This window comes from Nycticebus coucang, chromosome 21 (assembly GCF_027406575.1).
Source record: "Nycticebus coucang isolate mNycCou1 chromosome 21, mNycCou1.pri, whole genome shotgun sequence".
NCBI lineage: Eukaryota > Metazoa > Chordata > Mammalia > Primates > Lorisidae > Nycticebus > Nycticebus coucang.
Window position 1 is genome coordinate 22,712,138 of NC_069800.1, and position 13,385 is coordinate 22,725,522.

Consider the following 13,385-nt stretch of genomic DNA (forward strand, 5'->3'; position numbering starts at 1 on the left):
TCCATACTTCTTTCCAAAGAGGCTATGTATTACTTTGTAGTCCCACCGACAGTGTAAAAGTGTTGACTTCTCTCCACATTCATGCCTGCATCCGTAGCTTCAGGACTTTGTGATGTAAGATATTCTCATGGGCTTAGATGATATCTCAGGGTGGCTTTGATTTGAAATTCTCTGATGGTTAGAGATGATGAACTTTTTAAAAATTTTATTTTTGAGACAGAGTCTCACTTGGTCACCTTGGGTAGAGTGCCATGGCATCACAGCTCACAGCAACCTCCAACTCCTGGGCTTGAGTGATTCTCTTCCCTCAGCCTCCTGAGAGACGATGAATATATATATATTTTTTAATGTGTTTGATAGCCATTTGTCTGTCCTGCTCAGAGAAGTTATTGTTCATGTCTCTTGCCTGGTGACATTTCTTTTCTCCTGCTACATATCCATTTTCTTGCGATGATTCATTAGGTTGTTGATGTGCACTGACTTTTGGATGTGGGCATCTACTGCCTTAAATTTCCCTTTTAAGACATCTTTTGCAGTGTATCAGAGTTTTTGGTAGCTTGTGGCTTATTGTTGTTATGTTTATGTTATTATGTTTAATAATTTTCTTCCTGTATCTCCTCCTGGTCCCGTCAATTCAGCAAAAGGTTGTTTAGTTTCCATGCCTTTCTGTAGGGATTAAATTTTTTGTTGAAGTTGAGTTTTACCTTTATTCACTTATGGTCTGAAGAGATACAAGATATAATTTCAATACTTTTAATTTTGTTGAGGTTTGATTTGTATCCTAGGATATGATCTATTTTGGATTGTGTTCCATAGGCTGCCCAGGAGAATGTGGGATGGGAGCTTTGGGATGGTATATTCCATATATGTCTATTAAGTCCACTTGTTCTAGGGTTTGATTTAAGTACCTTATATCTTCTTTTTTTTTTTGAGTCTCATTATGTCACCCTCGGTAGAGTGCTGTGGCATCACAGCTCACAGCAACCTCAAACTCTTGGACTTAAGTGATTCTCTTGCCTCAGCCTCCCAAGTAGCTGGGACTACAGGTGCCCAGCACAATGCCCGGCTATTTTTTGTTTGCAGTTGTCATTGTTGATTTTAGCTGGCCCGGGCTGTATTCAAACCTGCCAGCCTCAGTGTACGTGGCCAACGCCCTACCCACTGAGCTACAGGCACCTCAAGAAGTTTCTTATATTTTTATTTAGTTTCTATTTAGAAGATTCCAGTTCCATTAGAGAGGTGTTAAAAGTTCTGTACTATTATGGTGTTATGGGATATCAAATTGCTCAGACCAATTAAGGTCTGTTTCATAAATCTGGAGCATTTAAATTGGATGCATAAATATTTAGAATTGAAATGTCCTCTTGTATTGTTCCCTTGACCAGTAGGAAGTGACCATCTTTGTCTTCTATACTTTAGTTGCTTTAAATCCACTTGTATCTGAATGTAAGATTGCAACCTCTTCTTTTCTTTTTTTTTTTTTTTTTGTAGAGACAGAGTCTCACTGTACCGCCCTCAGGTAGAGTGCCATGATGTCACACGGCTCACAGCAACCTCTAACTCTTGGGCTTACACAATTCTCTTGCCTCAGCCTCCCAAGCAGCTGGGACTACAGGCGCCCGCCACAACACCCAGCTATTTTTTTGTTGCAATTTGGCCGGGGCTGGGTTTGAACCTGCCACCCTCAGCATATGGGGCTGGCGCCCTACTCACTTTGATTTCCATTGGCAGGAAATGCTGTTTTCCAAACCTGCACCCTGAGTCTTGCTTTGTTTTTAATGTTTAGGTGTGTTTCCTGTATGTAGCATGTACATGACTTGTGTTTTTTTATTCATTTGGCCAACTTGAATCTCTTCAATGGGGAATTCAAGGCATTTCTATTCATCTTATTTGCTGAAAGCCCATTGCTTAGTTTTCTCCTTTGTGCCATTGTGGAAGCTAGGTTTTGTCCTTTAGTTTCTGGGTGTTTTCTTTGCTGGTCATTTACATTGTAATGGTCAGTTCGAAGAACAGGTCTGAGTATTTGTCCTGGTGCTGATCTTGTTGTGGTGAATTACTTCAATATTTGCATATCAATAAAAGGTTTGCTTTCTGTATTGAATTTGAAGGTTAGTTTTGCAAGATAAAGAATTCTGGGTTGAAAATTGTTTCTTTAAGAAAGTTAAAAGGAAATGACTTGTCTCTTCTGGCTTGAAAAGCTTCAGCTGAAACATTTGCTGTTACCCTAATGCAGTGGTTTTCAACCTGTGGGTCACGACTCCTTTGTAACAATGAAAATACATCCTACATATCAGATATTTGCATTACGATTCATAACAGTGGCAAAGTTATAGATATGAAATAGCAACAAAAATAATCTTATGGTTGGGGGTCATCACAACCTAAGGAACTGTATTAAAGCGTCGTGACATTAGGAGTCATTAGGAAGGTTGAGACCACTGCCCTAATGGAAATGTTCAGCACATACTCCTGGCTACTTGCAGAATTTTCTCTTTCATTTTGACTTTGGACAGTTCATTATAATGTGTCTTGGAAATGATCTGTTTGTGTTGAGATGATCTGGGGTTCGATATCCATCTAAAAGGAGTGTCTGAGAATCTTTGATGTTTGGGAAGTTTTTAGTTATTATATCCTCCACTAAGGTTTCCATTTCTTTGGGTTGTTCTTCTTCCCCTTCTGGAATATCTATAATTTGTATGTTTGAAAACTTCATGAAGTCCTGTAATTCTCTTAGTGATTGCTGTGCTTTTTCTCTCTTCTGCCTCTTTAAATGTCTGAGTTATCTCAGGAACCTTATCCTCTAGCTCCGGATTCTTTTTTCTCCATGCTCTGATATGTTATTGATAGTTCCTACTGCATCTTTACTGACTCCATGTCTTTTATTCATTATTTGGATTATTTGTGTTTGGATTTCCTTTTGTTGATCTTCCTCCACTTACCCTTCAATTCCCTTCACTGTTTCTGCCATCCATATTTTAAATCCCTTTCTGTCATTTCCATAATTTCTTTATAGGTGGGATCTCTGTTGGTGATTTCCTCATGGTCCCTTGAGGGTGGAGGGTGGGAGTTGATCTCTTCTGGTTTTTTATATTGCCATAATTTTTCTGTTGGTTCCTCCCTATGTGTATTTTTTTCTTGTTTACTTCCTTCCTATGCTTTTTTCTCTCAATTCCTCCTTCCCTTTATTTTTGCTTAGGTTTTGAAGTGTCTTTTGGTATGGTACAAAATGAAAGAGAAGAGGAAAGAGTGAGAAGGGTTAAAAGAAAGTAAAAGGGGGGGGAAGAGGGTGAAAGAGAAAAAAATTGAAAGAAGAAGGACAGAAAGAGGGAGACAGGTGTAATAGTGGTGTTCCACGAGGCGCTTTGACCCATTCCCAAATTGTAGGATTCTGGCAGGCCAGGCTGGTTGGGTCCTTTGAGGTTGGGAGCTCCTTACCACTTTGAGCAATTACAAGACCTCACCTCCACCAAATATAGAAAAAAATCGGCAGTATGTTGCTTTGGGGCCCAACCAATACTTTCCTTCCAAAGGCCAAAAGTAGAAGGACACCATGGATAAGGGACTCAAGAACTCCTTAAGACAGGCCAGTGCTGTGGCACCCCAGCCCAGTTGTCAGAGGGAGGAACTGTTCATAAATGAAATTAAAATAAAATAGAATATGACAATCACAACTAATAATAATAATAATGATGATGATGATGAAAATAGATAAAGAAAATTAAAATTATAAAAGATGTACAAAACAGGGTCATCTTGGTTATTGCTTGAGAAATTTATGTGGGAAAAAATGAGAAATGTCTACAAAAAGAGAGAAGAGAGCGAAAGAATAAAAGTGGCAGAAAAGCCATAACAAATATGGAGCCCTTGCTTTTGAAGAAAGTAAAAGTGAAAAAATAAAAATACATCAAAACAAAAGTAATAAAATCTAAGAGGAAAAATTAAAAAAAAATGTATTCCAATATATTATCTGGACACCAGTGCTCCAAGAAGATAGGAAAACAAAGAAAAAAGGTATATTATCATATAATACATTGCCTGTACAGCAGGTGGTGCTCGGGGGTTAGTAGAGCAAAACATGCACATTGATTTTGCTGTATGAGAATGAGTGCCGGAAGCCACTGTCTAGTTGCCAAGGAGACCAAGTCCCATTTTCCTGTTTTATTTGCCTTCAATCAGGGCTTGTCACTTTGCTAGCATCCACTCCCCACAGGGTACTTGCCAAAGTACTTAGGAGACATGGCTTAACCTTCCATATAGTGCCCTTTGTCCACAAGTGGCTTTCCCAGGGAAGTAGGATCCTCCCAACTCAGCCCGAGCGTAGCTGCCTATGCTCAGCAGGCATGTCAGAGCTGGCCATGTACCAGGACCCTGTGGGCTATTCTTCCTGGTGCCCTCCCACATTGGCTGTGCCCTGCTAGCAGCTGAACTGTTGGGAGTTCCACCCCCATCCAGTTGTTCAGTCCTGGGTGCTGGGGCTCTATTCATATTCACTCTATTGTTTTAGCCTTCTCAAAGCAGCTCTGGTGAGCACCCAAGCCCAAAAAATAAGACTGCAGGACAGGCCTTCCTTGTCTATAAGCCATCTGCCAGGGGGCTGGCCACTGCCTGTACCCAGGCACTTTTCCTTCTGTCCAGTCTTCAACTGCTCCTGATCTCTTTGTTGGTTCCTGAAGTCCCCTGCTGTTTAGTTATGCCCGGGGTGATGTTTTTGGGCAGGATACCCCTGGCAGAGCTTGCTCAAGTCCTCTCTCCTTGTCTTACTGTGTGTGGCTGGTAAGGAGATGTTTCTAGTTCACCATTTTGCTTCTGAAATTTAGGAAATTTTTAAATGGTGAATCTGAATTCCTGTGTTATGTAAATTATTATTTTTAAAGTTTTCTTTTCTATTTTCTTCATTTTCTTTTGATATCAGACACTCATATCTTTCCTTAGTTTCTGCTGCATCTCATTACTAAATTTATTAGATTGCTCATAGACGTCATTTCATCCCTCACTGAATTATTCTCTAACTCACCTACTTTTTAAGTGTTGCATAAGGATGTTTTAATGCTGCTGAAGTAATGCAGTGCTGCTTGCCCTCAATTTTTCTTGGTTTCCTTGGAATTCTAGGATGTGGAGAGCATCTTGTGCGCACCGTACTGGCTAGAGAATGTTCACATGCTTTACAAGCTGAAGATGCTCACCAAGCTTTGTTGGAGACTATGCAGAACAAGTTTATCAGTAAGTATAATATTAAGAGAGAATATGTCCTTCCGCATAGTGATTATTATTTCACTGAGGTGTAAATGCCACGAGTACCCCGTTTGTATTTCTAGACTGAACTCTAGGATGTAGTACAGAGTTAAGACATTCAGTTAATATTGGTCACAAAGAGAAATTCCACACAATAGCCAGTAAAGCATGAAATCTGCCATATAACTGGACTTTGATGTCTACCTTATAGTTATTTTTTAGAAAAAAGTACATTAATGCTATGATGTCCTTAAATATGTCAGGTCTCTCCTTACCATTGATGAACTATTTTTAAGGAAAACCAAATTTCTTGTCATAATAACCTATATTATATATAATTTGTTATTATTTGTATGTGTATACTAGATTCAGTCTCATGACATTAATGAGAAGGAATAATAAGAGTTGAAAAAGAGATACTCATGAAAAATTAACATCATAGAAATCCCATGATGGGTATATAATTGTGGCATATGATAACTTTATTGAGAATGACTGAAAGTCCTTTTCTGAGTCTGCAATCACAGATGCACTAATTAGTTCAACTTCTCCAGATTTGGGTCCCTGCTAAGGTGTTTCTCAACTCACTGTTTTGTCAGAGCTCACGTAATTGATCCTGCTCATTTAGTAGTTGAAGAAACTTAGTTTCAAAGAGTTCAGTGACTTACCCAATATCACCTTGTTAGCCTTTGGTATTTGTTCTGCTTTTTTATTAAAAAATAAAGAAATAGGAAATAAAGAAATAGGAGGGCTTCAAGATGGTGGACTAGAGACATCTCCTCAGCAGCTGCTCATGGGAAGATCAGGGTGAGGATACTCCAGCCACCTCTTACTGGATTGTCCAGTATCGAATCATCATAGTGAAGGCACAGTGAGACAGTGCAGGTCTCTAGGAGCCTAGCAGGCCACTCCAACACCCAAGCACAGAGACAAGGAAAATTAAGGAGAAGAAGGAAGAGAGAGGAGCAAAAGGGGGAAGGAAGTGACCAAGAAGAAAACACACCTGAGGAGGAACCAACAAAAACATTCTGGCATCATGGAAAACTGGAACAGATCAACCCTCACACCTGAAAGGATCAAGGGGGCAGCTACCACAGAGGATCTCACCTATAAAGAAATTATGGTAATGACAGAAAGGGAAAACAAAAATGATACAGGGAATTGAAGGGAAAAGGGATAACAACAAAAGGAAACACATAAAAAATAACCAAATAAGGGATAAAAGATATGAAGAATATAAAGGAATATAAGGGAGTTTAAAGTATTGAAGGAGTCATTTAGGGAACTTCAAGATGCACCAGAAAGTATCAGTAACAGTTTAGAGCATGGAGAAGAAGGAATCTCAGAGCTAGAGGATAATGCTCTTGAGCTAACTCAGACATTTGAAAACACAGAAAAGAGTCAAAGGTGAGCAATTTCTTATAGTATTATGGGACTTCACAAAGTGTACAAAAATATAAATTATAGGTACCCCTGAAGGAAAAGAAGATTGACCTAAAGGCAGAGCCCTCCTGTGATAACTGAAAATTTCTCAAACATCACCGAAGTTTCTGACACTCTCCTTTTATATGGATATTGAATCCTAGGTTGTTGCAATACAAACAGAGCATCTACTAGACACATTGCAATGAATTAGAACAAGGTCACAATGATAGAGAAAATTTTGCAGTCAGCCAGCAGTAATCACCAATTGACCTGCAGTGGCAGATCCATAGTGATGACAGCAGATTTCTCAGCTGAAATTTTGCAAGCCAGAAGAGATTGGACACCCACTTTCAACTTACTCAAATAAAACAACTTCCAGCCTGGGATCCTATTTCCTGCCAAACTAAGTTTCATATTTGATGGAGAATCTTATCGTTTAATGACAATCATAAGGAAATTTGCCACTACAAGACCAGTCCCGCAGGAGGTACTCGAATGCATACTACATACAGATTATCACAGTGAACCCCCAGCAAAGTAAGGTCACCTGGAAACGAAAAGTCTAAGCCTAGCTTTCACAATGGCCCAAGTGATTAAATTAGGCCTCACATGGCTTGGTGCCTGTAGCTCAGTGAGTAGGGTGCCAGCCACATACACCAAGGCTGGTAGGTATGAGGTTGGCCCGGGCCTGCTAAACAACGACACCTACAACCAAAAAATAGCCGGGCGTTGTGGTGGGTGCCTGTAGTCCCAGCTACTCAGAAGGCTGAGGCAAGAGAATTGCTTAAGCCCAAAAGTTTGAGGTTGCTATGAGGTGTGATGCCATGGCGCTCTACCAAGGGTGACATAGTGAACTCTATCTCACAAAAAAAAAAAAAAATTAGGCCTCACACCTCCATGAAACAAGACAAAGAGATGGTCACCAAATTTATCAATTCTCTCAATAAATGTGGACGGCATGAATTTTCCGCAGAAGAGGTACAGGCTAGCTGACTGGATAAAAAAAGGACAAGCCAACTATACGCTGTCTTCAGCAATCCAGTCTAACCTCTAAGAACAAAACAAGGCTCAGGGTGAAGGATTAGAAAACAATATTTCAGGCAAATGGAAATCAGAAGAAAGGAGTGTTGCAATTTTATTTGCAGACAAGAAGAAAATTTTGTTGCAGTTTTAAAGCAACAATATAACAAGATAACATTTGAATTCTATATATTTATGCACCCAACTTAAATGCTCCCAGAGTTATGAAATAAACAATATGATACCCTATACCACCATAATAGCTGGGAGCTCATACCCCTCTGACAGAACCAGACAGATTCTAGAGTTGTAGGAGGTGAGTCTGGTCTCAAAATACAGGTAAAACCACCACCCATTTGCCCTGAGCCTGACTCTGGCCGTGGTGGCAGGAGCATGTGACTGTCCCTTCACTTTAAATGCCTTAACAGCTCTACTTTTAGAAGACATTAGAATGTAAATGGCCATGATCCAAAGGAACCAGAGCAGTTGAGAAAACTATTTATTGGTGGTCTTAGCTTTGAAACTACAAATGATAGTTCAAGAGAACATTTTAAGAAATGGGGCACACTCACAGATTGTGAGGTAATGCGAGATCTCCAAACAGAACATCCCAGGGGCTTTGGTTTTGCGACTTACCCTTGTGTGGAAGAGGTGGATGCAGCAATGTGTGCTCCACCACACAAGGTTGTTAGGCGTGTTATGGAAACAAAGAGAGCTGTTTCTAGAGAGGATTCTGTAAAGCCTGGTGCCCATGTAACAATGAAGAAAATTTTTGTTGGTAGTATTAAAGAAGACACAGACAAATATAATTTGAGAGACTGCTTTGAAAAGTATGGCAAGGGGCGGCGCCTGTGGCTCAAGGAGTAGGGCGCCGGTCTCATATGCCAGAGGTGGCGGGTTCAAACCCAGCCCTGGCCAAAAACCACACAAAAAAAAAAAAAAAAAAAAGAAAAGTATGGCAAGATTGAAGCCATAGAAGTTATGGAAGACAGGCAGAGTGGAAAAAAGAGGATTTGCTTTTGTATCTTTTGATGGTGGTGATGCTGTTGATAAAATAGTTGTTCAGAAATACCACACTATTAATGGGCATAATTATGAAGTGAAAAAGGCCCTTTCTAAACAAAAGATGCAGTGTGCTGGATTGCAAAGAGGTTGTGGAGTGGATCTGGCAACATTATGGGCTGAGGAGGAAACTTTGGAGGTGATGGAGTTTGGCCATGGTTGAAACTTTGTTGGAAGAGGAGGATATGGTGGTGGAGGTGGTGGCAGCAGAGGTAGTTATGGAGAAGGTAATGGTGGGATATGATGGATTTGGAGGTAACAGTGGGAACTATGGCATTGGTCCTAGTTATAGTAGTAGAGGGGGCGATGGTGGCAGTGGACCAGGGTATGGAAACCAAGGTAAGGTGGTGGATATGGTGGTAGAGGAGAATGTGATGGTTACAATGAAGGAGGAAATTTTGGAAGTGGTAACTCTGGTGGTGGTGGGGACTACAATAATTTTAGAAATTATATTGACAACAGCAATCAAATTATGGACCCGTAAAAGGGAGCATTTGGGTGGAAGAAGCTTGGGCAGTCCATGTGGTGGTATTTATGGATTTGGTGGTGGAAGTGGTAGGTATGGTAGCAGAAGGTTCTAAAAACAATAGAAAAGGGCTACAGTTCTTAGCAATAGAGAGAGTGAGGAGTTGTAAGGAAAGCTGCAGGTTATTTTGAGATAGTTGTTCCAAATGCATTAGAGGAACTGTAAAAATCTACCACAGAAAAAATGATGATCCATATTCCGAAAAGTTACTGCAGCTTAAACAGGAAACCTTTCTTGTCACAGTTTGCCAAGTACAGCTATTGATTAATGAAATGTAGTGTCAATTAGATGTACATTCCTGAGGTCTTTTTTCTTTGTAGCTTTGTCTTTTTCTTTTCAATACATCAGGTATATTGCCCTGTAAATTGTGGTAGTAGTACCAGGAATAAAAAATGAAGGAATTTTAACTTAAACACACACACACACATACACACACAGTATTTGAGAGCATTAGATTCCTTCACTATGGTGATTTCTATTAATTCTCTACTGGATTCAGTCCATAAATATGATACTCTTTGTAATCAGAAATGGGATTAGAAAATGGCAGTTTTTAAGAGCAATTTAACAAGCACAGGGAATATTTACAAAGTAGTTGGAATAAAATAAATTGGGCTTACCAGGGGACTGGACTCAGATTGGGTTCTTTCCTGTTTTAATATATAATTACTTATCTGTTTTAGGACAAGTTTTGTCATGGGCATAATGAAGGCAGATCTAGACAGTCCCTAAAATTCTCTTCAGCTCCAAATCCTGCATGATCCTTGATTTAGTTCAGGAACTCATCTAAAATGCTATAAAAAGTATAGTTGTAAATCAAATTCTTCATAAATTGAAATTATAAATTAAAACTGTTAAATGATAGATAACAAATTCCTGTTTGAAGTAATTTGTTTGAAATTCTTTAAGGCAGTGATTGAAGTAAGTCAGCAGCCACTCTCTTGGTTTTGTGGAAACCAAGATACTCTTCTTTTTTTCCTTCCTTTGCTCTTTTAAAAAGATTTGTATAAGTAATATGTCCAGAGACTTTCATTGCAATGCATACATAGAAGATTTTATATAATAATTAGGTCAAATAACCCCTTTCCATTTATTCTGATTCTCAGTTCTTTGCCAGAAATGACGACTACTACAGTTTGATATGTGTATCTTCCTTCATTCCACTTCTCTCTCTTCCTTTTCCATACCTTGTTTTGCAGTATCTTGATGCTCTTAATGTATCAGTACATACAGATTTATAGCTGAGTATTTTATGGTTCCATAATTTATTCATTCCCCCCACTGAAAGAGATTTAAGTTGTCTGTAATTTCTGTCTGTATCAGTTTACCATGTAAAAATGCTTATTTTTGTATTCTTTTCTGATTAAGCATTTTTTTTTTATTGTTGGGGATTCATTGAGGGTACAATAAGCCAGGTTACACTGATTAATTAAGCATTTTTTATGATTCTAATTTTTCTTCTCTCTTAGCATATCTGTAATACTTACTGTTTTACTTTTATTAATGGTTGCCCTAGAGCTTGGAATGTACATTTCCAACTAATCTAAATCCATTTTTAATAACACTGTACCAATATACAAATAATGCCAGTACCTTATTGTAATAAAATATTCCACATTTCTCCCTCCCATTTCTGAAATCATTGCTGGCGTTCATTTTATATTTATATTTATATTATTTATACACACCTACATACACACACACACATATATAATTACATAGGTATAGATACATACATATATATAATTTATTTATATGTAAGGCTGAATATATTTTTATTTTCAATAAATTGGAATATGTAAGATTAAGCATAAGAAAAATAAAAATTTTTATTTACCCTCATTTATTCCTTCTTCAGTTATCTTCCTTTCTTTACGTAGATATGAGTTTTTGCCCATGTAAATTTTCTTCTCTCTGAAGAACTTCTGTTAACCTGTCTTGCAAGGCAGGTCTATAGGTAATACATTTCTACAATTTTTGTTTTTCTGAGAAAGTCTTAATTTACCCTTCACTTTTGGGAAGTATAATTTTGAGAGTATAGAATTCTAAGTTGATTTTTTTTTTCCCTCTCTACACTTTAAATATTTCATCCAATTTCTTCTTGTCTTTTGATTCTTTCTTAGAATTTTCAATTTCCATCTCTTTGCTCACATTATCCATCTTTTCTTGTATATCGCCTACTTTTTTCATTAGTGCCTTCAGCATATTAATGATAGCTTTTTAAATTTTATTGTCTGATCATGCCAATATTTCTATTACCTTTGAATCTGGTTCTGATGCTTACTCTTTCTCTTCTGAGTGTGTTTTTGTGTTTTAGGATGCCTTGTAATTTTTGGAGGGTTTGGGGAGGCTATAAATACACTGGATGAAAGGAACTGCCATAAGTAACTGGCCTTTAGTAGTATGGTGGGTGATAAGATATGAGGAGGAGGGATTTTTATACAGTCTTATGATTAGGTCTTAGTCTTTTAGTGAGCCTGTGTTCCTTAGCTGTGAATTTTACATAATATCTCTCAGTTTTTCATTTCCTTTCCCCTCCAACATGGGATTGGGTATTTCTCTAACTCTAGGTTTATTAGGCACTAGTAAAACACCAGTAGATTAAATTTTGATAAAATAGTTTCTGTTATAGGAAGGCCTTGTTCAGACATAATGATCTGATATTTCAAAATGGTCTATTTTCCACATCCCCTTTAAAAAACAGGAGGTTATTTTTTCTCTAGCCTTTATCTTGAGAACCTGGTTCACCTCCTAGAGGTAAAAGCTACAAAATGTATGGAGGTAGGTTCTCCTATGACTGGTTCCCCCTAGAGTTTTTAACTCTCAGACTTGTCTACACTGAGCCTCCAGCAATTTGTCAATTATGATTCTGATTTTCCTACCATTGTACTGGTTTCCATGGCGTTTTCTGCTTTGCTAAATTTTGGTTCTTTATCATTTTGAGGATAGCAGTTTTGGACCTTGTTATTTTTACAGATCTAAAAAGAGTTGTTGACTTTTTATTTTGTTCAAGTTTTACTTATTTTTAGGACATAGTGGTGACTTTCACACTCCTTACATGCCAGGCTGAAATTGAAAGTCCTCTCTGTACTCTTTTCTAATAATTGTTATCAAAATATTTTAAATTTTAAAAAATTATCCAAAAGCATGGATACAAAAAGTAGTTTCTAGTTTTGCCTTTTTCTGAGTGTGAGGGTGAGAAACTTTCACATAGGACTTGGATTGTCATATTTTTCTGTGAACTATCTGCTTACAGTTTACCTTTCATTAATGGTAAAATTGCCTTATTAATGGTAAAAATTCTTAAAAAGCATACCAATAAACCATCTGTGTAGAATCAAAAAATATCCCTGAATGTCTTTATTACAGTGGGAGTGTGTTTGGTATTTACAGCCCTCCCACAATAGTAAGAGATTTTTTCAAACTAGTTTCATACTTAGGGTTCAAATAATTTGTTTTTATCCATTTTTCCTAAAGTAGTTAGTGACTTCTTAAAATAGAGATCTTTTTTTTCTATCTTTTTGCAATTCGAAACAAACTCTGAAGTCATCTTAAATGTAAGGTTAGTTAAAACCTATTTTTTTTTTTTTTTTTTTTTTAGAGACAGAGTCTCACTTTATGGCCCTCAGTAGAGTGCCGTGGCCTCACACAGCTCACAGCAACCTCCAACTCCTGGGCTTAAGCGATTCTCTTGCCTCAGCCTCCCGAGTAGCTGGGACTACAGGCGCCTGCCACAACGCCCAGCTATTTTTTGGTTGCAGTTTGGCCGAGGCCGGGTTTGAACCCGTCACCCTCGGTATATGGGGCCGGCGCCTTACCGACTGAGCCACAGGTGCTGCCCGTTAAAACCTATTTTTGATAAACAAAACTTTAATGTGATAGAGTTAATAGAGTAAAATTGGAAGACATTTTAGAAATTGAAGTGTTTTTGTTTCCACTTGTGTTACCATTATACCAGGATCAGAGCTTCGGTTTGACTTAAAGAGGAAGCATATAAGAGAATAACCATTTTGTGCATTTAAAAAAAACGGCTTTTCATGTAACATGCAAAACTCATAAAAATGATACTATAAAAATAGTGCTTTAATAATACTTCATTCTAACCAGCTGATTATAGACT

General features: G+C 38.0%; 1 protein-coding gene across 6 annotated transcripts in view; it reads left to right on the plus strand.

The window, feature by feature from the left end:
• TASP1 (taspase 1) overlaps positions 1–13,385 on the plus strand; it is a 393,334-nt gene that overhangs the window by 270,791 nt on the left and 109,158 nt on the right. For 5 of the 6 annotated variants that reach the window (XM_053574174.1, XM_053574176.1, XM_053574179.1 and 2 more), the window contains one exon: positions 5,110–5,220. The exons of the other annotated variant lie outside the window; for it this stretch is intronic. In XM_053574174.1, coding sequence (XP_053430149.1) covers positions 5,110–5,220 — 111 coding nt within the window. The remainder of the gene's footprint in view (positions 1–5,109; positions 5,221–13,385) is intronic. 6 annotated transcript variants of the gene reach the window in all.